Source organism: Sarcophilus harrisii, chromosome 1, assembly GCF_902635505.1.
Source record: "Sarcophilus harrisii chromosome 1, mSarHar1.11, whole genome shotgun sequence".
Lineage (NCBI taxonomy): Eukaryota > Metazoa > Chordata > Mammalia > Dasyuromorphia > Dasyuridae > Sarcophilus > Sarcophilus harrisii.
In genome coordinates, this window is record NC_045426.1 from 558,659,023 (window position 1) to 558,684,817 (window position 25,795).

The 25,795-nt window shown below is 38.3% G+C and overlaps 1 protein-coding gene across 3 annotated transcripts in view; it reads right to left on the reverse strand.

Annotated features, from left to right (window-relative positions):
• Positions 1–19,477, reverse strand: part of FARS2 (phenylalanyl-tRNA synthetase 2, mitochondrial) — a 477,886-nt gene extending 458,409 nt beyond the window's left edge. Inside the window, exon 1 of one of the 3 annotated variants that reach the window (XM_031946905.1) lies at positions 18,326–19,477. In XM_031946905.1, coding sequence (XP_031802765.1) covers positions 18,326–18,952 — 627 coding nt within the window. In that variant the 5' untranslated portion in view covers positions 18,953–19,477. The remainder of the gene's footprint in view (positions 1–18,325) is intronic. The other 2 variants (XM_031946906.1, XM_031946904.1) reach the window with 2 other exon arrangements.
• Between the last annotated feature and the right edge of the window lie 6,318 nt (positions 19,478–25,795).

The window sequence follows — 25,795 nt, forward strand, 5'->3', positions numbered from 1 at the left end:
ACATTCCAAGATGGGAGCTATAGACTGGGGCTGCAAGGGAGATAAGCTAGCAAAGCAGATGATTCGAGATAAACTGGCAAAGCAGATGATCCTAGACAGAATTCCAGTCTTTCACAGAGTTTTCAGCCCTTGGACTCATCCAAGAATATAATATAGCTCCAGAGGGAAGGAACTTCAGTCCCAATCTACTAGGAGAGGCGTAGAATTATGTTTTACTCATCTATCATGTGTACTTCTATGATTTCTCTTGTTCTGTTATTCAACTATATCCTAATTGTTTTCAATGTGTTTTTTCTCAATTCTGTTCCTTACCATAATCTTTTAGCACATAGAGCTAACAAATGCCAAGGTAAGTGCTATTATTACAAGTCCCTGCTTAATTTGATCCTGAGAAGATAATGCCACAATGACATAAACCAAGGCCTATTATCAACAAATCAAGACAGTAATGTGCCATGCCAAATGAATGTTGACAATAAACTCCATGACATAGGTAGAAAGAATTATCTGTGATTTGAAAGTTCCAGGCAGGGAAAGATTCTCTCCTTAAATCTGCTTTTCTTTTCCTCAAAATAATTTTTTTAAAAAAAAAAAGTTAACCAAATTCAAGAAATCCTGGATTACTTCCATGATCCTCTCTCTCCTAATGAGAACAGGAGGATACTTTAGGCAAATCATGGATAAGAAAAAGGAGGTTATAGAAAGCGTCTAAGGTTAAAAGGAAGGGGTTGAAAGATATTCCAATGATTGGTGAAGATCCCAGAAAGAGTTATATGAGATTAACAAAATCAGGTCTCTGCGAGCCATTTAACTTTTTTAAAAACTCCCACCAATAAGCTATTAAAGAAATTTGGTAAACACATGTTGAAGAAAAAAAAATCCTTTGCCAGTCTCTGAAGTTTATAAAGGAAACACAGGAGCATGAATTAGGAATAAAGAGAGATCTCCTCAGCTCATCACAAGAAAATCAGTGGGGGAACTCCATGGATAAGGCCCAGGAACAGAGGTGTTCTAATTAGCCATCTGGACAGTGGGGGAGGGTGGCATATGGTAGGAGGGTAAACTTTTATGATGATAAATAATTTATATCTGCTGACCAGAAAGAACCTGAAGGACTCCAAAAGTCCTACACAAAATGTTGTACTGGACCAAGGGAAAATCACCAGTAAAAAGTAAAATGAATTGATAAGTTTTCAAGAATACCTCAACAGTATTGGATAATATGGTTTCTGAAAATCCAGTAAGCATTTCAATAATAAGAAGACTAGAACGTAATATATACATTTCAAAAGTCAATACCTAGCAATGATTAATATATTATTATAATATTTAATGAATTACATACATAATAACATATTACATATTTTATATATACATTGCTGCTATTGTTCTGTTGTCTGTATGACTTTAATGAGCCCATTTGGGGTTTTCATGACTAAGACACTGGAATGGTTTACCATTTCCTTCTCCAGCTCATTTTACAGATGAGGAAACTGAGGCAAACAGAATTAATTATGTGATCTAAAGTCACACAGCTACAAAGTGTTTGAGGCCAGATTTGAACTCAAGAAGATGAATCTTCCCGACTCTAGACCTGGCACTCTATCCATTGTATCTAACTGATAAATATATACATATAAACACACACACATACACATGTGGATACTACAAACACACACACATACACATGTGGATATTACATATATTCTAAAAACCCATAACTGTCTCTTTACTCAGCATTTCATTAAGCTCAGGCAATCAAAAAACTTCAGTGTTGAAAAAATAATGCAAAGGCCAGGTATCTGAATAAATATATATTAAAAAAAAAAAAAATCCCAATCAACCAAAAGGGGGCTTCTAGCCTTTGCTTTAGGGCCTCAAATATAGGAGAAATCAATACTTCCCAGAGACAGATCATATCATGCTTAGATTGTTAGAAAATTTTTCCTTACATCATACCCAAATCTGTATCTTGAAATTTACTCACACCATTTCTAATTTTGCCTACTGGCAGAAACCAAAACAAGTTTAATCTTTTCCTATGTAACAAGCCACCAAAGACTATCATATTTTCCCCAAGTCTTTCCTTCTCCAGGCAAAACAGCCCCATGCCCTTCAAATGAGATTCATATGGCACAAACTCAAGGTCCTTCAGCATCCCTTCTTGGGACATTCTCCAGATTATTGGTATTCTTCCTAAAATTTAGTGCCCACAATTGAACATAATACTCAAGACAGAGTCTGAGTATTCGGCAGAGAGTAACTTTATTAGGAATTCTGGTTTCTAGAAGCTAAAACCTTCTCCTAATATAGACAGATCAAATTAGCTTTCTCGATCAACATATTGTCCTGCTGATTGTTAAGCTTGAAGTCTAGTATAATTTATACTTTTTTATCATGAAATACTATATATGCTAACCTTAAAATGCCTCCCGACTTTAACCTTAACCTCCTGACTCCTGCCTGACTCTAAGCCTAAATGCCTCCCAACTCCTGACTCTAACCCTTTAAAGGTCATCTTTAAAAAAATTCACCTCAATATCTGAACTTGATTCTACCTCCAATGTAAAGGAAGAATGTGTTTATGGGAGAGACAAGTCTTTTCCAATCTCCTGCCTGGAGGTGACATACTCCCTCAGAACTGAGTCTCTTGCTGAAAGATTTCTCTAATAGTTGAAGAGAGTACGGCATCATTCAGCCCAGCTAGTGGCTAAAGGTGGGAAAAGAACATAGCTATCCACCCAAGAGTGAGAACAGAAGACAAATGGATTGCTCTGTCTGGTAGAGAAGCTGCGTGCTGAGAAGCTGCCCACTGGTAAAAATGAAGGACCGACCCCAGGGAACATTCATTGCTGAGTAACTGCCTAGACTAGACCAGCAGCAAAGGCCTAATGAGGAGCAAGCAGGAGCAATGAGGTAGTGAAGGGAACTGGAGTCAGGAAGAGCTCATGTCAGATTTTGTCTGAGATTCTTCTAAGCTGTGTGACTCTGGGTAAGCCACTTAAAACTATGTCTGCCTCCTTTTCCCAACTGAAAAGTGGACGACATAACAATAATAATTACAGTAAAAATAACTATACTTGACTCTCAGGGGCATTGTGAGGATCAAGTAACAGCACCAGACTTAGAGCACAGCAAGTCCTTGATCATTTTCCTTCCTTTTCTGTCCCCTTCCCTTCACCCATGATCATTACCATCATCAAGCGGGCTGGGTTTTCTCACAAAAACAGTGCCCAAAGCAGGAGCAGGTTCCTCCGGACTATTGGTTCTATGAAAATACCATGCCCAGTGAAGGGCCAAACTGGAGAACAACTCCCAGAGAAGGTCCTGAGGGAAGCATACCCAAAATGACACAGCGGCAAGGAGATGCTGAAATCCCCCCCCCCCCGCCCCCGACTCCTCCAAACAGAGCTAGAAAGAGCACTAGACCAAACTCCAACGGGGACGGCCAAGACAAGTTTCTATAGTCACTTTTCTGTCCTAGATTGGCACAAGAAGGCAGGCAGACACTGAGGGCCAGATCCGGGCAGGAGGGCAAGTTCTCCAGGATGGGAAAAGACTGTGCACCAGGTCAAGAGGTCCCCGACCATGACAGAACCACGCTTTGTAAACAGGTGCCAAGGGGCACCCCACTGCCCAGACACAGACCCAGGGCAGACTGAGGAAGGGAAAGAGCCTAGAGAGGATATTCCCTAGTAAGAAGAAGTCATGGATCCTGGGCAAGCAAGGAGCAGGCTAAGAAGGAAGAAGTAGTAGTATGGTTTAGACTCTCTGAAGTAGAATTAGGATCTCACTACCAGGTTCCAGCACAGTCTTTGAGTATTCTCCACCAAAGAAACAAAAAAAAAAAAACAAAAAAACAAAACAAAAAAAAAAAAAACAACCCAAACTTGTATGTATTGTTTATATGCACTCCAAATTCTCTATAGAATATAAGCTATAGATTAAGATAATGAATCCCCTTGAACTGGTCATATTATTTGAATTAGCATTGTATATTTTCATTAGGTTGGAACCAATTACCATATTTTATATAACTCTGAATAGTGTAAATTTTATTAAATAAGATTATTTTATGGGATTTCTTATTCACATTAATCAGACCCTAGCTGTATTTCATTTTTACTTTAGTAACCCTGTTGTCTAGCATACTCCCTAGCTTAATAAATGTTCAATAAAAGCTTGTTAATGAATTTGATACTTACTCTTTGAACCCATCTATTCATCCAATTCTAATGATACCACATAGCATTATCATTGATGCCACTTCTGTCCATTTTCCAATTGAATGAGAAACTTTAGAACTGATTTGCTAAAATCTACAGCAATTTCCTGACAGCAGAAAAATATGGATTTACCTGTATGACTTCAGGGAGTTCTTCAACCTCTCTGAAGCCCATTTCCTTATCTGTAAAATAAGGGAATTAAAACAGATAGACACTAAGGTCTCTCCAACTCTAAACCTGTGGTCCTATGATCCTATGAAACAACAATTTGAAAACCCTATCAAAAAAAGAAATAGTTAGTCTGGCATAATGATGAAGCCATTTTGATTCTCTGTAATCACTACTTTCTTTTTTAAAGGTTTAATGGCTATTTCTTCTGTAACATTCTAAGATTCAAAAATGAATTTATGTTTGTTTAATGAGAGAACTACACCATCACTTTATATTTGAACAGTCTGTAAGGTCCTAGCAGATTCTTAACTTTTTGGAGGATAACGATGAGAGGAGGCAATGTGAAGATTTTTTTTTTTTTAATGAAAGAAAGATCTATCTTGAATTATTCAAATGATTAAGGGAAATTTGCATATATCTTGGGGCATGGCAAGATTAATCTATGTGTGAATCTGATCAGAGAAAAGAAACAAATATGAATGAACTTGAGAGAAAGAAGAAACTTGAAGGAATTGGGGCCATGCTATCAAGATAAGATTAAAATCCAGGATGGCATCTTCCTTCTCGTAAGTAATTCCTTGGTGTATCCTCTGGGTCATCATGCTAGTACATCTGATATAACATAATAATGTGGTACAGGGGCAACAGGGAAACAGATCCTGTCTGAATACCGCTATAGTTCTACAATATTTTCAATTAATATTTTGTTAGTCTAAATAGACAAGAGGATTTGTATTGGCTCCCTCTGGTGGATACATTAAACACAGAAAATATACAGATCATTCTGAACTAAATATATAAATCAGTCAGCTCTGTGTAAATACTTCATAGAGCCAGAGGACTTAAAGTTGGAAATGACCTTAGAGGTACGCAATTCTCATCCCTCATCTGAAGAAATAAGAAACTGAGAGTCTCAAAAATCAAAACAATTTGCCTAAAATTACACAAAGAGAAAAGTTAATCAAATGAACCAATTTAGAAATCAACACAATGATACTTGAACAGAAAATGCAAAACGGATCAACAGAGAACATCAAACAAGTCAATGTTTCCAAATGTAAGGAAGATCCTGAGATGTCTCTGCAGCTTAGTGATTTAATGACACAGGTTTTATGGGATTGGATTTGGTTTGTTGGGGGGGTTTGCTTTCTTTTGTTTTGGGTTGTTGTTTTTGCTCTTTTAGTACATGTCAGGAAAAACTGAAAGAAAAAAAGTCCTTAAAACTGAGTCACGTTGGCTACATCAACATTCGAGGCTTTGTCGTTCATAATGCCCTTCTAAAGAACTCTGCTTTCTGGGTGTATGTGGGTCTCAAGAGGAGGAGGGACACAGAGGGTTCTTTTCCATTTGTCCTCCTCTATCAAAATAGCCTGCCACAACAAAAACACCACCAATGGGGCAGACCCCAATAAGCATTCTATAAAGACTTTTGGTATTGAATTAAACAACAAAAGAGATCAAGAACAAAACAACACTTTTACAAACCTCCAAAGTGCCTGGCCTCTTGCCAAGCACATGCTAGTGATGTTTGATAAAACTAGGATTCAGGATTACGACACTCTGGTCATCAGGATACAGTAGCTCCGTAATGAATGAGCAGACTAACAGTGGTCAGGAAAAAATGATTTCCCCATTCTCTTAGGATCATAAACTGAGCTTTTATAGTCACTTAGGATAAGATGTTACCTCAAGCCCAGATGAAGAAGTCAAGTTCACCTACTTAAGAGCATGAAATTTACATCCCATGTAGCCAGTTGGCTTATAAATAAAATTACATATTATTAAATTTATTTTAAATTAAATGTATTTTAAATAATATAGAGAAACAATGACCATGCAAAACACATGGGGACTGAGTCACTTTAACACTTAATTCCTTTAGAGGGCTTACCATTTAAGTACCAAAAGTTGCTTAGAACACTGAGAAACTGAGTGACTTGCGCAGGTTAAGACAGCCAGCCAGTATGTGTCAGGACAGGGACTTGCAAAGTCACCCTCTTTGCCTTTGCCGCACACTGCTAAACAATACAAGAAATACTTCTATGTTCACCTATGTTCGTAGGTTTAATGAATACAGTACTGGCTGGAGGTCATCATCAAATCCCATCTTTAACATTTAACTATCTGTGTAAAGCTGGACAAGTCCTTTAACCTTCATGTATCTCAAGTAACTCCCTAGGACATAACTTGTTAAATCAGAGAAAGATTGCCTCATGGGCTTTCTGTTATTTTAAGAATTTGAAGTAATCATTTCTTTAAAAAAATTAAAATTTTTAAGCCTTTATGCCTATTTTAAATAGAACACACTGAACATAACAATTTTCTTGATGACTCATTAGGAATATCATTAGGAATACTTTAATATGCTATAATAAAGCAATGACCAAAAGACCTATGGAATTATAACTAGGATTCCACAAGTACAAGTAATGAATCTCCTGAAGTAGTCCCATATATTTGAATTTGCATTGTTATAATTATACAAAATGTAGTAATTGTTTCCAATCCAATGGAAATACTGCACGAATTGAATTACACATTTATATGCATACATATAAACATATGTGAGTGTATAGGATATATATAGAGAGAGAAATTAAATATTTTAGAATGTAAAATTAGATATTTAATTATAATATTATTACAATATTTTAACAAATACTTTATTAGTGGCAGTGATGAACAAGCTATTTTACAGCCTGAACCTCTATGAACACTAAACATCCATAGTTTATAATATATACATGCCTTTTATGCTCTTTTCTTAAATAATGTAATTAAGAAATTATAGGTTAGTGGGAATGGGAGACAGGAAGAATTCAAAGTATTCCTTGTTTCCATTTTCTGAAATAATCAAATGCACTATTTTCTGAACTTCTGGACTTTATGGGAGATAGCTTAGAGCTAATTCTCTTTGTTCCCATCATTTTTCCTTCTGGTTCGTTATTAACATTTTCCTGCGTTGTTTGTGGGATACTGGACTTCTCAAGATCCTAAGATATCTAGCTGGAGGTGACCTTTGGTTTTATTAATTTTCCAAGTCCATGAATTAAAAACAGCCAATCATAATGGGTGAGAGGTACAGAAAGAGTTGAAGAAGTAAGCTCACTAGTAGTATTAGAAAAGCAGCAGCTGACAGGAAGATCTAGCAATGCAGTAAACAGGAAAACTATCAAGAGCAAACACAAGAATTTTAAAATCCTAGTGGTCAGGGCTGGGTTGTGTATTGAAGAGACAAACAACCAGACATACCTCAACTATCCCAGAGGGCCTCTCCTCTCAGTATGAAAGCATAATACCTGTCCCCTACAATCCAAGAATTTAGAGCTGAAAGTAGAACTTGGAAATTATTTGGCTCAATCCTATTGTGGACTTAAGGTTGAAACTGAATTCTAGGGAGTAAAAGGGACTTATCCTAATGTCCTAATGTCCCAAATAAACAGGGTATTCTTAATCAGATCCTCTGACATCACACCCTCTGCTCTTGGAATGAGTCTTTGTTGTCTTCCAGACCAGGAGGCACAGGAATAAGGCTAAATTTTGTTTCTGAAGCCATTTAAGAAGCCTGAGTAATTATGCTGTTCGAGAGGCAGCTTTGGACATTCTAGACTATAGAGAGGAGTTATTTAAGTTAGATTCCTGCCTCAGAATGGCATTGGAAAAGTCTCTTAGTATTCATAAGCCTTAGTTTCTCACCTTTTAATTGGGATATTATTATCCAGAAATATCTAATCATTCCCTTCTTTTCTAAAAGGATTTTTATTAATTAACTAATTAATACATTAAAGGTACTTTGTAAAAAGTGAAATACTATTTCAAAATGATACTTTTATTATCATTGTTTTCACAAAGGTTTCCATCAAAATGATTAAAATAAAACAAGATTTGGGTGCTTAAAGTGGGGTAAGCTCTCAAATATTTTGAAAATACATATTATGTGTAATGTCTTCTTTCCTAATGATGATAAGATGAACATATATTGAGATATTTCTCTCTCCGTATGTCTACTTTCCACAGATTGTGTGAGATGATGGGACCTGTGCTCAAGCAGGCCAGCATCACCCTGTTTCCTGAAAGTATGAAACCAACATGCTAGGAAAAGATTTTATTTTTTCCCTCTGCTTCCTGACAAATTTGTTTTAAAGCTTTTCAGAGCAGTCCATAGATAACTTGAAAGTTACAGCATAACTAAAATGTCAGTATGCCAGAAAAGATTCTACAAAAATTTTCCATTTTCCTTCCCAATATGTTAAAGGAGATACTTGTCAAGAAAATTCAAGGGAAGAATAAACAAAGAATAGTCATTGGGTAAAGGGAGGAGGATAAAAAAATAGGGAAAGAACATCATTAAGCAGAAAAAGGCTAAAGAGAGCATTATGAAGAGGATAGCAAGTTGGACACCTACCAGTAAGAGAGTAATTTAAAATATTATACACTTGGAAACCAAGAAGGAAGGCAGAGCAACTAGTCTGGATTATATGGGCAAGAAATGTTGGGATTATAGCTGGCAAACTGGCTAGAAATGGACTAAGGCTGGGGGTGGTGACGTCATTTACCTATTAATCTGGGCAGAACAGGAGCAAAAGCTATGTCAGCAGCCACGAAGCTTATGAATGGCAGCCTGAGGTGCCCAGGCCCAAGCTACAGTAAAGCAGAACCTGGGCAGGCCAGCCCCGAGGCAACCTAGAGCTAAATCATGGTAGTACCTGATATATTCTAATCTCGGGGGGCGGGGTTGAATACAGTGCCAGACCTGGAGTCAAGAAGACCCTCAGACATTAACTAGCTATATGACCCTGAGCTAGGGTCTATCCACTTCTGTTTTCTCAACTATTTTGGGGATCATAATAGTATCTACAGCTAAGTTATTGTTTGAATTAAATGGGATAATATAGGCAAGCACTATATGAATGCTAGCTATTACTGGAAGGGACCTGATGATATCTTAAGTAACAAAACCACAAAACAATCCAGGCAAGAAGAACTCTAATGTATTCCTTCAAGGGGAGTTAAATTAGACAAACAGAGGGGCTAGAGGTGATTTTGTCCTGTTTTGATGGTATAAAGAGAAGGAAGAAAAATGCACACGTATTCAAAGGGTTTGGTATAAAAATACATATGATTCCACTGGGAAATGCACAAGTACAAGGAAGAGAAGAGTTGAAGAGAGAGACAACAGATGGGTGCAGGATAAGCCATAAGCAAAACACAAAATCCAGCCTTGGAGACTGGACCAAAGATAAGATTAAAGGGAAAGAAAGAGTAACCACTAGAGTGCAGGGCAGGGCAAGGGGAAGAGAAGAGGGAAAGGTGAAATAAATAAATAAATGCAATGAAACTACCAGTCTCTTTCTGATTGTACACCTTTTTCAACACCTTGTTCTTTGTTTAAAAAAAAAAGGGGGGGGGGGGGGAGGTGTGCAAGAAATGAAAAAATTCAAGAGGGGTGGATGGAGGAAAATATACAATAATCAAGTCGTGAACATGAATGAAGTGGACTTACCCACAAAGCAGCAGAGGACAGACTGATTAGAAAGTAGATTACAACAATATATAGTTAATAAGAAAAACATTTGAAACATACAGATTTATACAGTTAAAATAAGAGGCTGATATGAAACCTTATTTGCTTTAATTGTACTCAAAAAAAAGCAGAGTTAGCAAAGATGATCTTAGACAATAAGACAATTAAAAACCAATACAACTTTGAAAGAAGAATTACCTTTAAAGAATTAGTCAATAAATCAATATTCATATTTAATAAATATGGCCTCTAAAGTGCCTGACCCAGAGATAGGAAGACATGAGTTCAAATCCAGCCTCAGACACTTAGTTGTGTGACCCTGGGCAAGTCACATAAATTCTCTTTGCCTCAATTTCCTCTTCTGTCAAATGGGGATAATAATAGCACCTACTTCACAGGGTTGTTGTGAGGATCAAAGATGATAATAACTCTAAAGCACTTGATAGAATGCATGCCACAAAGTAATATTAGCTCTTATTTTATGAACCAAATGGCTTAATCTCTAAATACATAAGAAATAAATTAAAGTAGAAAAAGACAGTAAATTATAATGGTGGGGGACTTCAATATATTTCTTTCAGATACAAACAAGCTTTAACAAAAAAAAAAAAAAAAAGCAAGAAAAAAAATTAAAGAGCTAAGCAAAATTCTAGAAAAGTAGATATGATAGATCTTTGCTCATTACCAAACTGGAATAGTACTATAAATATTTCTTAGCTATGCATATATTTGAAAAAATTACAATGTATTAGGACATTAAAAAAAAACTCACAAAAATGCAAAAAAAAGCAAAAATATTCAATGTTATTTTTCACTAACTGCAATGTAATTTTTAAAAGGAAACTTTGAAGAAAGGATTAAGAACTATTGGGAGATATGTAATTTAAAGGGGTAATTAAATAGCACGGGATAGAGTTACAACCCTGGAGTCAAGAGAACCTAAAGTCAAATCAAGTCTTAGACACTTATTGTGTGACCCTGGGCAAGTCACTTAATCATATTTGCTCAGTTTCCTCATTTGTAAAATGAGCTGGAGAAGGAAGTGGCAATCATTCCAGTATTTTTGCCAAGAAAATTCCAAATGAGGTTAAAAAAAAAAGGAGCTAGACACAACTGAAATGATTCAACAATAGTAATTTAATCCTAAAAAATTAGTGAAGCTGAGAACAAATTACAGAAACAATAGAAAATCTCTTTAAGAACAAGACAACAGACAAAATAAAACTGGAATACAGAAAATGAGGACCATAAGGGGAAATTTATATTTTTAAAATTAATAAATTTGGTATGCTACCAAAAAAATAGAAAGGGAAAAAATTTAAAATTCCAACTAAAAAACAAGTTAGGAATTTTGAAAAGCAAAAAAGAAATTGAAAAATATTAAAGATAAAACAATGACTTGATAATAAAAATTAGGAGTTTTTTTAAGTAATAAAATACATCAACAAGTAGTCTGATTTTAAAAAGAGAAGAAAACCAAATTACCAGTATTTTTAAAAAAGGGAAATGAAAAAATTAAATAAAGAAAACAATCTGAAATTATTTTTTCCAATTATATGCCAATTAAAGAAATAACATTTTAAATTGATGAATATTTTAGAAATATAAAATACCAGAGAGAATAAGGAATGGATTGTTGAAATAACCAAATTTAGAAAAAGAAAATGAATAAGCCCCAAATGAATTTACAAAGAAAAACTTCCTAGGATCAAGTAGATTTATAAACATATTTTATCAAATATTTAAAGTACAATTAATTCTAATACTACATAAACTGTTTGTAAAAATGGGGAAAGAAAGAATCCTAGAAAATCTGTTCTATGATTCAGATGTGGAAAAGAACATAATAAAAGAAAAATATAGACCAATATCTCTAATAAGCATTGTCTCAAAAATATTAAATAAAATAAAATGTGGAAAAGAAGGGACTATGGTGCGAGCCTCTCCTATTACACACACACACCACACACACACACACACTCACTCACTCACATTTTAAACTGAGGCAGTTGGGATTAAGTGACTTGCCCAGGGTCACACAGCCAGGAAGTGTTAAGTGTCTGAGATCTGATTTGAACTCAGGTCCTCCTGACTTCAGGGCTGGTGCTCTATTCACTGCAACACCTAGCTACCCCTATATTACATTACATTACATTATAAAACAGTAATCATCAGAACTATTTGAAAATTGTTTTAAAATGACAAGATTGGTCAATATCACAGCTTAGATACATAACATATAGAAGCAAAAACTGTACCAACAAGATGGTTTAGAATCAAATACAAAAGGAATGGTAAGTAGGCAGTGCAAATAAATGTAAGATGGGTTTTAATTAGAGTAAAAGCATAATATTTATTCCATTGCTTTTGGGCCATGTAAAAAGGCTTCTCTGCTTTTTTTCCCAGATTGGAAGGAATCTGGAATCTCTGGATAAATAAGTATTACCAAAACAACAATAAAAACAAGAAGTTAGCATTTATAATAGAGCTTTAAGGTTTATAAAGTGCTCTCTACATGATCTCTCCTTTGATACTCACAAGACTGAGAGGTAGGAGGTATTATTATTCCCATCTCACAGATGAGAAAACACAGGGACAGAGAAATTAAATGACTTAAAATCTCATTACAGAGATAGTAGGAGAGGTCGCATTTGAATTCAGATCTTCCCCTTTTTAAAGTCCAGCTTTATGCATTGTTCCACCTAGATGCTAAACCTTGGCCAGTGGGAAATGATGCATTCCAAAAATTCAATAGAAACTGACACTTTCTCCCATGAAAGATAAGGTGAACTCTTGTTAACAGATAAGATGAATTACGGTTACAGCTTCAAATGATACAAGATCATAGCCATAGATAAGTTTTTAGATTTAACTAAAGCATCTTTAGGCTATCGGTATATATATAAAAAACTATCCTCACTTTTCTGTCTCTGTGAATTTTTCAAACAGAAACCAGAAAGGACTTTTAAAGTGTAGAATTAATTTAATGGCAAGTTAATAAGTTCCATTAAAATAAAGTATTTCTTCATCACTGCTTCAATTAATTTCCTGATATTTTTCATTGCAGTCATAGCACTTCCTTCTTAAAAAGGATACAGGCAATGTGTATTTCAGGTATATAGGACAATACAAGATAGATGATGGGCAAGTATGAAAATTGTTGGAATTGCATTGTCAACAATTATCTCCAGAAATGATTTTAATTCAGGTCACCTCTAGAAATGATGATCAAGACTATCCCCAAAGAAGACCAGCCTCCGCCCATTTCACTCTCAATGAAAAGAATTTTGGAAGAGAGTAAGTTTGGGGCTCATTCTTATTGGTTCGAATGTGATCTTTAAAGTCTAGCTTTCTGGTGATACCTATGATCAGTGAATACTAATCAACATTCTACATTAAATTAGACAAGTCAGATTGGCTAAAATATGAGCTCATCCGTCCTGGTGTGGGATAGATTCAAACAGGACTAGATGAGATGGAACATTTCACCTGCCCTCTTTTTTTTTATACTTGAACCACTTTCAGCTTTATGTTTTTCTGGCTTCAGAATGCTGGTATGTATTGTGCAACCTTTAATTCTACATTTTATAGGTGGAAATAGGTAGAAACTTTTGTTTTCCCAATGAGACAAGCAGAGCTGATAGACGTTATGACTTGGCTATCAAGAGACTTCTGACATATGGATAAAAATATAGCTCTTCTCACCCACTAATGGTAACTGGCAACTTGTCAGCAGACTATATTTCCTGGGGATCTTGATCTGTCATCTTCTATATCATATTAGTTTTCTAACGTGCTTTTATTTTTATCACTATTATTCTTCAAATGTTAAAATGTCCAGCTTTTACCAAAAGAATATTAATCTAAATGTCTCTTACATGAAAATTGTATGGCTATGCTATTGCTGTTACTATTTTATTACTTTAAAAATATAATTTTAATATAAAACCATAAAACCTAAAACTTGGAAGGTCAAAGAATTGTTTCTCCCTAACAAATAGGCATACAGGTTCTTTTTGAAGCTTTCCAGTAGAGTGGACCATATAACCTCTCAAATTAATCAGCACAAATTTTGTTCAGCTCTTTGTTTTCTCTAGTAAGTCTAAATCTGATTCTCCAAACTTCTTCCAAGTCTTCCCAGTTCTGCCACATGGAAGCAAACATAACTCTAAACTCTCTTCCAAAGCATAGAACTCTTGAGAAATTAGAGATTGATACAATAAATCTGATGAGTCTTCTCTTTTCCAATTTAAACATGAACCATTCCTTCCTCTACTACTCTCAAAATCTTGGTTACCATGCAATGGAAAAATTATAGCTTGTCAATGCCCATCCTAAAAATGTGACATCCAGAATAGAGGAAAAAAAATAATCTAGATATGTTTCAACTATGGAAAATTTTAATTTTTAGCTATTCTAGAGCAAAAAGGAAAAACAACAAAAGAAAAATATCACTCACTACTCAGAATAAGTAGGAAAATGTTGACATGATTTTTAATAATAAGTATTCATCTTTAGTTCTGTATCTGTTTCCTCTGCCAAGGAAAATAGACCTTCAGATTAGAAAGGATGGAACAAAAATAAATAAAAGATAACTGGAATCCAAAGGCAGGGCATAATGGCAAACATTGTTAATTCCTATACTTGAGGGAGACTGAGGTCAGTGGAGCACTTGAGCTTAGGAATTCTCAGATGCTATCAGGTTAAAGGCAATCATGTATTCACAAAAGTCTTGTTTCAATATGGTGTGTCACCAAGAGGAAGGATGGGTCCACCAAGCTATCTAAGGAGGAGTGAATTGACTCTGGCCAGAAATGGAACAAATCAGTCATCAGTAGGATAGGCCCATGAGTAGCTACTGCATTTCTAACCTGGGCAAGATAGGAATACTGAGTCTCGGAGTGGGGGGGGGGGGGGGGGGGGGGGGGGGGGGGGGGGGGGGGGGGGGGGGGGGGGGGGGGGGGGGAATCAAAAATAGATTTTTTTTAAAATAGTAAAGTGGCTAGCTCCTCTCTATAGGTTAAAGCCCAGAGGAATTTTATTCTCAAATATGGAAAGAAGTGTGTTTTTTTTTTAATCACTGTCACTGATAGATAATGGAAGATAGAATTGAGAAATAATATCTTGGTTTTCAAAAGAAGGAAGAGATTAAGGCCTACAAATGATAGGATAATCAGATTGACTTTTAACCTCTTCATACTTTCACACTGTGAATGATCATTTCTTTTTAAAAATGTTCAGAAACTATCCCATTAATAATATATTCTAATTAAAATAAAGCTTTTGCTGTTCATTCATTTCAGTTGTATCTACCCCTATTTATAACCCCATTTGACGTTTTCTTGGCAAAGAAACTGAAGTGGTTTGCTATTTCCTTATCCAAAATTAAGTTTATGGATTTATAATATGTAGGCTCTGCCCTTTCCTCCCTCTCCTATTCCCCCCCTTTTTTTAAAATAAATTAGATATTTCTTTATTTCTACTCTTGTGATACCTCTATCCAACTTAAGAATTAGTTTAAGGTTTTCTTGATACATATTGATTGATTGATTTATATATATATATAGGTTGACAGAAAGATACATCCTGATGAGAAGTTTAGGAATAGGATAAAGGACTGCATGGAGAGAGATTTACTGTCATCCTTTATTATCATCTTGCCTATTAGTGAAAAAAGTACAGTAATGGTGACCAGCTAGTACTGGACAGTTCATTTTTATATCGATCTTATATTTTAACAAGTAAGTTGTATGATGATAATGATTTTCTGGTCCCAGTATTTATGTTAGTTATTGAACAGTGAGGAAAGACCTTCATTAATGAATGGGAATGGGAATAATAGATATATAATGAAATACCAGGTCCTAGTCCTAGAAATCGTTCATGATTTCATAAAGACATATGCTGGCTTTGCCATACAGAAGAGGCCGCTGTAGCTGTTTGGTGTTTTTTTGTTTCAATTGGGTTTAGATTGTTCATTTCTTCCTTATAGTATATTAGGATACACTGGGAAAGCCAAAGAGCTTTGACAGTGGTCCAATGTTAGAATGATGAAGAGATGAAGGAAGGAAGGAAGGAAGGAAGGAAGGAAGGAAGGAAGGAAGGAAGGAAAGTCAAAGCACTTACTAAGTGATCGCTATGTATCAAGCACACTGCTAAGAGCCAGGGGACTCAGAGGAAAAAGGAGGCAGTCCCTGTTGAAAGGAGCTCACACTCTATAGAGTCAGCGCAGAAAAGAAACTTTGACTGGGAGATTAGAAAGGGAAAGGTCTTGTGAACGAATCCAACCATTTTGGAGAGTAGTTTGGAACTATGCTCAAAAAGTTATCAAACTGTGCATACCCTTTGATCCAGCAGTGCTACTACTGGGCTTATACCCTAAAGAGATTATAAAGAAGGGAAAGGGACCTGTATGTGCATGAATGTTTGTGGCAGCCCTCTTTGTAGTGGCTAGAAACTGGAAACTGAATGGATGCCCATCAGTTGGAGAATGGCTGAATAAATTGTGGTATATGAATATTATGGAATATTATTGTTCTGTAAGAAATGACCAACAGGATGATTTCAGAAAGGCCTGGAGAGACTTACACGAACTGATGCTGAGTGAAATGAGCAGGACCAGGGGATCATTATATACTTCAACAACAATACTATATGATGACTAGTTCTGATGGACCAGGCCATCCTCAGCAATGTGATCAACCAAATCATTTCCAGTGGAGCAGTAATGAACTGAACCAGCTACGCCCAGAGAAAGAACTCTGGGAGATGATGAAAAACCATTACATTGAATTCCCAATCCCTATATTTATGCCCACCTGCATTTTTGATTTCCTTCACAAGCTAATTGTACAATATTTCAGAGTCTGATTCTTTTTGTACAGCAAAATAACGTTTTGGTCATGTATACTTATTGTGTATCTAATTTATATTTTAATATATTTAACATCTACTGGTCATCCTGCCATCTAGGGGAGGGGGTGGGGGGGTAAGAGGTGAAAAATTGGAACAAGAGGTTTGGCAATTGTTAATGCTGTAAAGTTACCCATGTATATATCCTGTAAATAAAAGGCTATTAAATAAAAAAGAAAAAAAAGAAAGGGAAAGGTGTGGAAGCGCTAAAGCACTGCGAGGTCAATGGCCAGGGCAGAAGGACGTTAGATTATATAAATAGTTAACGCGACAGTGCTGAAGGACTACAGAACAGAGGCCCAGGGCACGCGGTAAGGGCTAGCAGAGCTCCACCTTAACAAAAGAAATGGAGCTGGCGACTTCTGTCTCCTTCAGACACTGTGAGCGGCCAAGCACCCCAACGGAACTGAAAGGGTTCTGGTACCGCCCTCACGGCGGGGAAGGCTCTGGAACTTCCCAGTGCCAGGGACACCTACGGCAACTTAGAGAGCGCGGTAGGCAAGCCCGCTGGGGGGGGGGGGGGGGGGGGGGGGGGGGGGGGAAGGGGACGGGCGGCGGCTTGGGCAGGGGGAACCGCTTCTAAAAGCCGGGCCGACCCTGCTAAGCGCGGGGGACGGCCGACAACACGTGCTTGGGTCGCCAGGTACCAGGACGGAATCTGGGTCAGCAATGTTAGCGCCGTCACAAGGAGTCAATAAGGGAAAAGGCCGGAGTGGGGGTCAGGAGTCTGCAGAGGGGGGCTCCCGGGCCTGCCCCGGCAGCGGCTTGACTGCGTGCGCTGCCGCGCGAAGGCCGCCGCGGGGAAGCTCCTCAGAACCGAGGGGAGAGAGCAGACGCAGACGCAGACAAGCTCGCGGCTCAGGGCATCCTCCCAAACGCAGTTACCCGCGTCAGCCAGTCCAGGAGTTGGCGGCCGGCACTGGGTTGTGGCTGGGAGCTAGCCCGCCCCCGGGGCCCTTGCCTCGGGGCGGGGCCCTTGCCTCGGGGCGGGGCCCTTGCCTCGGGGCGGGGCCCTTCCTTGCCTCGGGGCGGGGCCCTTCCTTGCCTCGGGGCGGGGCCCTTCCTTGCCTCGGGGCGGGGCCCTTCCTTGCCTCGGGGCGGGGCCCTTCCTTGCCCCGGGGCGGGGCCCTTCCTTGCCAGGGCCTTGCCGGCGGGGCCTTCCTTGCCCAGTGGGGGCCCTTCCTTGCCGGGGGCCCTTCCCTTGCCGGGGCCCTTGCCCGGGGGGGCCCTTCTTGCCCAGGCGGGCCCTTCCCTGGGCGGGGCCCTTCCCTTGCCCGGGGCCGGGGCCTTCCTTGCCCAGGCGGGCCCTTCCTTGCCTCGGGGCGGGGCCCTTCCTTGCCCCGGGGCGGGGCCCTTCCTTGCCCCGGGGCGGGGCCCTTCCTTGCCTCGGGGCGGGGCCCTTCCTTGCCTCGGGGCGGGGCCCTTCCTTGCCTCGGGGCGGGGCCCTTCCTTGCCTCGGGGCGGGGCCCTTGCCTCGGGGCGGGGCCCTTACCTGGTGCTGGTTGAAGAGGCGGACGCCCTCCAGCTGGTGGAAGACCGGGTAGTGGTGGGAGTCGATCTGGTCCCGCCGGTAGACGTCCCCGGCCACGAGGAAGGCGCTGAGGCCGGCGCGGAGCAGGTCCCACTGGTGGGCCGACGTGTGCGAGCGCAGCATGTGCGTGCGGTTCAGGTAGTAGTTGTCGCCCCGCCGGCGGCTCGGGTGCTCGGGCGGGATGAGGAGGCTGTCGAAGTTCTGCCGGGTGGAGACCACCGGGGAGAGCCCGTCGAAGACGGAGAAGCGCGGCGTGCCGAAGGGGCCCGCGTACTGCTGGTAGAAGTGCCGCTTCACCCTCTCCAGGAGCAGCCACAGGGGGTGGTGCTCCCGGCGGTGCAGGCTCTTCCCCACCTTGGAGAGGATTTTCCCCGGCACGTTGCTCTGCTCATCCCGAGGGTAGGATTTGCCCAGCACCTCCAGCGAGGCCCCCGGGGCGCCCGGGCCCCGGCCGCTCCGGCAGCTGCGCCTCAGCGCCGCCGCCAGGCACGGCCCCGCAGGCCGGCGCGGCGCTCTCTTAGAAAGGCTCCAAAGGATCATGGCGGCGGCGGCGGCGGCGGCTCTTCGAAGCCTCTGGAAAGCAAACATCCAAGGGGCAGACTTAGCGCTCGTCCCGCTCTCGCCTCTGCCCCCCAGCTCCCACCACTGCAGCCGCGCCCCGGGGGGGCGCACAAACACACGCAAGGCCCGGTCGTGTTGCCCGTCGGCCGAAAATCCCCGACCCACGCTTGCACCTGCCCCGTTCGCCTCCGCGGTCACGTCCCGGCTCCTTAAGTCTTGCTCAATGGAAGGTTAGCTCCGTGAAGGCCGCAGCTGCCTCCTTTTTCTCCTTCGCATTCTCAGTGCCCAGTGCAGCATCTGAGGTGGGAAAGGAGCTTAACAAAAGCTTGCTGGTTAACCGATTCCCTTCCGCTTCACAGCATACTCGGTGACCCCCCCCAACATCTGTAAACTAGGAAATCTCCTTTACTTTTTCACCTTTCTCAGCGATAGGTAGGTGCTTGCCTAGCAGGACTTAGTAAAGCTCCAATACATTGACAGTTAATGCCTCGTTTATGGCAGGGACCCCGTGCTTTAGTGAGACAAGCCTATTTTAAAAAGCCCAGACAAATGGGAAGGGAATAGCCTTATTCTTTAAAAGTTATCGTTGTTTTTTTAAATGTAATCAGCACAGATTTATGGTTTTACACGGTGTAAGAACCTCGAGATTCTTATTAAGTTTATAAACATAAACATATGGTAAGCATGATAATCTTTTAAAAAGTGGTGTTGATAAATACTCCACATTGGAGCATGTTACTCCTTATTAATGTTCTACACATTTTTTTTTTTTTGAAAAAATGGTATAACCACTCATTGTGTTTATTGAATTAATGCTTGCTGCTTGTTGACTGGTACTACAGAAAGAAGACTGACTTCAGGATCAAAACACTCAAGGTTGAATCCAGGATCTAATATTTACTCATTTTAAAAATTTAGGAAAACTTCATTTGGGGAGGTTTCAGTTCTCTGATGTATAAAATGAAAAGAGTGAACTCTAAATATCCTTCTTCAAGGCCAAATGAAGAAAATGCAAAAACATGGCCGCAATGTTATTTTCCTATATCATGAAATATGATACTTCCTTTAATTTACAATTTTTTAATATAAGATATAGAAATCTGAAGATGAGGTACTTATTTCTGTTTAATATTTAAAAAAAAAAGGGGGGGGGGGGACAAGACACAAGTTCCAAAAATACTGATTGATAAGGAAAAACAGTGCAAAACAGCTGTTACTTATTTATATAATGAAAATCTTCCCCCCCCCCAGCTGTACATTTAAATTTAAACCTTCCACTGTCATTATGACATATCATCAATTAAAAGAGAGATTTTTAAAATGCTATCCTTCAAAATACTCATTCAATTAAATCGTATTACATATGCATACTTTACTAGGAGATAGGAATAAGAAATAAAAACAGAAGACATTGTCCTTCATCTAAGAATAAAAATTTGGTATCGTAGAGAAAACAGTGATGAAGAAGATTAAATTAATAATAATACACTCTCAAATTCAGTCTTACACTACTACTTTTTAAGGTCTTCTTGTTCTTGGGCTTTATCCAGAGTTCTGTAGATTGGCCTCTAAGGTTTGGGTAACATTGCTCTCTTTTGGTCCTCCTTTCTGAGAAAGTCCTACCTTCTCAGGATAGGACATTAAATTGTGTTTCACAGAACCCCAGGATTAGCCAGGAAGCTTATTGAGTACAAAAGAAAACAAATAGGTATTTCATATTTTTGCAAAAGTCACTGAATTTTTGCATACTTTGACCTAAAGTAAGTATTATTAACAATTGTTCATGTCTCCTCTGTTTTGAAATTTGGCTGTCACCCTACATTAATAGATTTGTTCCCAAGTACAACAAAAACTTCCCTCCAAAGTTATCGATGACCTGTTTTTTTTTTTGGTTTGTTTTTTTTGCTAAATTTAATGGTCTCATCCTTCTCATCTGTCAGCTACATTTGACACTGATGACAACCCTCTTCTCCTGGGGTTGGGTAATATTGCTCTCTTTTGATTTTCCTTCTCCCCACCTTACCATTCCTTCTCTATTTCCTCTGCCAGGTCACCATCTGTAACATGACCTTTAACTCTGAATGTTCCCCCAAGGTTCTGTTTTGAGTCTTTTCTTCACCCGCTGTTTTTTTTCACAAGCTCATTAGCTCCCATGAGTTTAACTACCATCTCTATACAAATAACTCCCAGATCTCTATATCTAGCCCCAGTTTTCCCCCTGAGCTGCACCCACATATTATCAATTGTGTAATAGACATTTCAAATTAGAGTCATCTTTTATACTCAACATACATAAAACCAAGTTTGTTATCCCACACCCTCTGCTAAAACCATCCATCTTCTAAATTTTTATATGTTTGTCAAAGGCCATCTTTTCAGTGTTTGAAAGACCACTAAGCATAGCATTATCCCACCATCCTGCCATCATCTATCCTATCTTGGCATTGTGCACTGTGTATTTGTATTTTGTATTTCTATAACTGAATGTTGTGAATTTAAATGCATATGACCACTTCATTGTAATGGGCTGAGGTTTGAGTTGATGCACTGAGGTCCCAAGTATGTGAGGCTAAATAGTAATTGGGCTATACTCTATTAATATACATGATTGGATAAAGAATGGTCCCTGCCCACTCTCCTTGCAAGTACTGATGTGTTGTATAGGAAATGACAATTTGGGTGGGTGGAGGCAGAGAGAGACAGCAAGAGAAGCTGGGAGAGATTGGGCCTGGGTTCGAGACTCTGAGCTGCTGGTCATGTGGCTGCTGGTAGAGCTAGCTTCTTGACTCAGCTGCACACATTGCTATCACCGATTCTCTTCCACCTCCAATCCTCCTTCACTGAGAATAAAGACTGACGATTTTCCCCTAACCTGAATTCCTGTCTCCTGCTGATTTTAAAATACGCAATCTTCACACTTCATAGTATTCGTGATTCAAACTAATTGGGATTTAGTTGTACAAAAATATCTTTTTTTTCTTTTCTTTTTTTTTTTAAACCATATCTGAGATTCTGGTATATACATATACAGTATCAATCATGCCCTTTATCTTCCTGTCTTAAAGAATTAAAAGTCATTCACCAAATTTTATGGACTTAAATTCCTGAGGTACATCATTGTAACTAAATGAAATGTCAATTCTTGTTTAATGTACAAAATCTTAAGTGAGTCAAGGTATTGTGTGGGAACATTGTACTTTTCAGTTTTTTTTTTTTTAAACATAAGCTAATTTTTAAAAGAGCCTTTCACAGTAACAGCTAAGAATGCAAATTAGAAAACAGATTTGTAAATTTGGAACTTTTAGAAAAAGCTGATTCCTTTAGGCAGTCACATCCCTCTGTCATGATTCTCACAGCATTGCCTTTAAGAAAAAGATTCATTATAATCCACAAAGAAATCTTACTTCAAGATGCAAGAACCCTTTAAATTTGCTGTAGTCATCAAAAAAAGACAGATATGACTGATGATGAAATTTATATAATGTCAAGTCAATTCACTATGTTTAATTAATACTTGTTGAACTGACTTGACTATTAAGAAATGATGTTCAATCAATTTTTGACCAATTAAGTGACATCCTTGAAAACAGGGACTATGCATAACATTGAGGAAAACAAAAGGGAAAAAAAAGGGCAGAAAAAACCCAGTTCCTGCTATTAAAGATTTCATGATTTAACGGGGGAGACAAAATGGAAATAACTATATACAAACAAGACACAACCAAGGTAATTGGAGATAATTTTACAAAGAAGGTTCTGTCTTTAAGAGGGAACCTCTAGAAACTCAAAACAAACTATTTTTATCATCTAACTACCACACCACAAAGGACATCCCTTTATGATGTCCATAGTAGTATCATTAGCAACCATTTTTCCATTTAGTGAAGACACAATCATTAGTTTCACAACACTATTCAACAGCACCATTAAATTATATTTTATGCAATTACTTAGGATGGTAGTCTTTCAAGGTGATTTTTGCACATGTGCTACCATTTTAGGAGGATGCTTTAGAACACATTGATAAGATTTAAAATACTTTTAAAAACTGTAAGCTTTTCCATTATGACACCAAAGCAGTATTTCATCTTTTGGCAAATAAAAAATAATGTCCATCAATTGCTTTATTACACTTCTAGAACTGCTCTTCTGCTTACTTAAATAATTTGGCTTATCTTCATTCAATGTGTCAATAGATTTCCCTTCATTAAAACCTAACCATGAAGAACAAATCAACATGTGAGATTTTGACAGTTGGTACTTTTATAGACACCCAACAGCCCTATACCAGTTTCTGAATCCCTTAATGATCAATATGGGATCAGGAAGAGCTTTCATTTTTTGCATCCCTTGAGAGGCTATATTCTAACCACTTATACTTTCCATAGCAAGTGAAATGAAAACTTGTTATTTATTTTATTCTAGAAAATATCCTTTCACATGGGCTGATCGGGACCCCTGGATAATCAAGATTGGCAATCTTAACCTATTTTTGAGAATATCATTAGATGGAATGTTTGAAATCTTTGAAAAGGAACCACAGAGATCTGAACTAAGAATCAAAGTCTGTTCCCACTGATCATTCATTATTCATGTTGCTGCATGTACAAGACCTGCTAATAGCATTATCTTCTCCTAAGTTCTAAACCAATTAGTCTGATATTTTTATTACTAACAGCACAATGATAATAAATGTTCTCCCTAATTTGTCTTCCTTTAACAATGAGCTAATTCACACTTTTTAAAAACTTTTTTAAAACTAAAAGGGGACATCAAATTGATTGATTTCAAGTGTAAAGCCATAGGCTTATTATATTTCCCTAGCATATTTGCACCAAAGACTACAGGCTGCAATGGGAATTCCCAAAGTGACAACTTGGAATAGGTCAAAAGACTTTCTAGATTAGTAGTAGGAGTAAAGGAGAAAACAAATAGTAACACAGTGATATAGTACTAGGGACTCACACTACAAGCAAACACAGCCTTTTTATTCATTTCTATAATATTAACATTACACATTTTAGTACTTATCACAGATACAGCAATTCATACTTTAAGAGAGTCATGTGATTAAATTACAAGACAAAGCCACTTTTTTTTTGGACATAATGGAATATGCCTAAGGACAACCAGGACAACACCCTATGTGTATATTCACCCAAATATTAAATCAATCTTCCACTTTTTAAAATATCTGATTATAAAGATTCATTCACATCATTTTTGTCAGTCTCTTCCAGACCTAGCCACACAGTCCAGTCATTATCATATGCTCCACATAAAAATCAATATGGAGCATGGGAAGAGCCTGGATCCTAGAACCAAAGGGCTAAGGTTCAAATCTTGACTCTGATTATTTATTTTTCAATATTATTGTATTTATCCAAAGACATACATAGATGGTTTTCAATATTCACCCTTGCAAAATCTTGTGTTCTAATTTTTTCTCCTTTTCCCCTCCCTCCCCCTTCCTAAGACAGCAATCAATGTGATATAGGTTAAACATGTGCAATTTTTCTAAACATATTTTCATATTCATCATGATGCACAAGAAAAATCATATCAAAAAGGGAGAAAAACACAAGAAAGAAAGAAAAAAAAAACAAGCAAACAAACACAACACAAAAAAGTAAAAATACTACACCTTGTTCCACATTCAGCCTCTATAGTTCTCTCTCTGGATGCCAGAGGCACTTTCCATCACAAGTCTAATTATTAATTATATTACCTTTGACAAGTAACTTTTCCTCCTGAATGCCATCTGTAAAGTTCACTAGACCTACTCTGTAGGGGAATTCAAAGACATCAAGAACGAATCATGTAGGCCATGGTACTAGACTGGTCCTGTTCACCTGACTCACAAATGGAAAATAACAGACCTTCAATGCAAGTCTTCCTAACAACTGTGCTGGGGTTCCTGGTGCCTTTTGTTGAGGCAGCTCCGGTGTGAGACATGTACTACATACTCAGAGTGAACTCTATAGTAGTATTCATTGACGGTCTCATTTTGTCAGAATTGTCTCTGAAATAAATTGCCACTGGCTTAGCGTCAACGAAAACTGTCTCCCCAGCTATACTGTTCTATGTTGGTTGTCACTGTAGTAGTAGATGGGGTGTTTAAATATGCATGTGTACCCACATACATCTCGAGAGAAAGTCACTCTCCTCAGTAGTTAGGTACTAATTCACAAGTCTCAGCTATACATTTATTCCCCTTCCAAATGCATATACTAGGTTACACAAAGTTCAAAGCTGTTCAGGATACAGGTGTTTGCAGCACAGGGACTAACCTTTTCTCTCAGTTTCCGCCTCCACAGATATTTGAACACACTTATAAAATGGGTTAAGTCAGATGCATGCAACTGTTTAGTCCCTTTGTTGCTCACCCTTCATTCTCCAAGTTGCTTTTTGCTTTCCTCCCTGTCCCCAAAGTATATTTAAATTTTTTTATCCTTATTCACATAATTCTTTATCCTTTTGGTCTCTGTTTTCATTTCCCCCACTCTGACCCAATCAAAATGCAACTTCTACTTTCTATAAGAGCCACTCTCCCTTCAACAGATACTGTATGTACTGGTAGAAAGTGTGCAAAAAAGTCTATTGAGAATACAAATATATTCTGATTATTCTATGGCCTTCTATTGAGTATATATGAAGATTACTTTTGGTTTTACCTTATTGCTGAGTAAATTTTTCATATTTAATTTTCAATGGTATCATTGTGAATGATTTTGGGTGCAAAGGCAGCACTCCAGTGATAGCAAGTATACTATAGCATATATATAATTTATATATATATATATATATATATATATATATATAAAATCTAGCAAGATACACTATCAAGTAACAAGAATACACCACACTAAG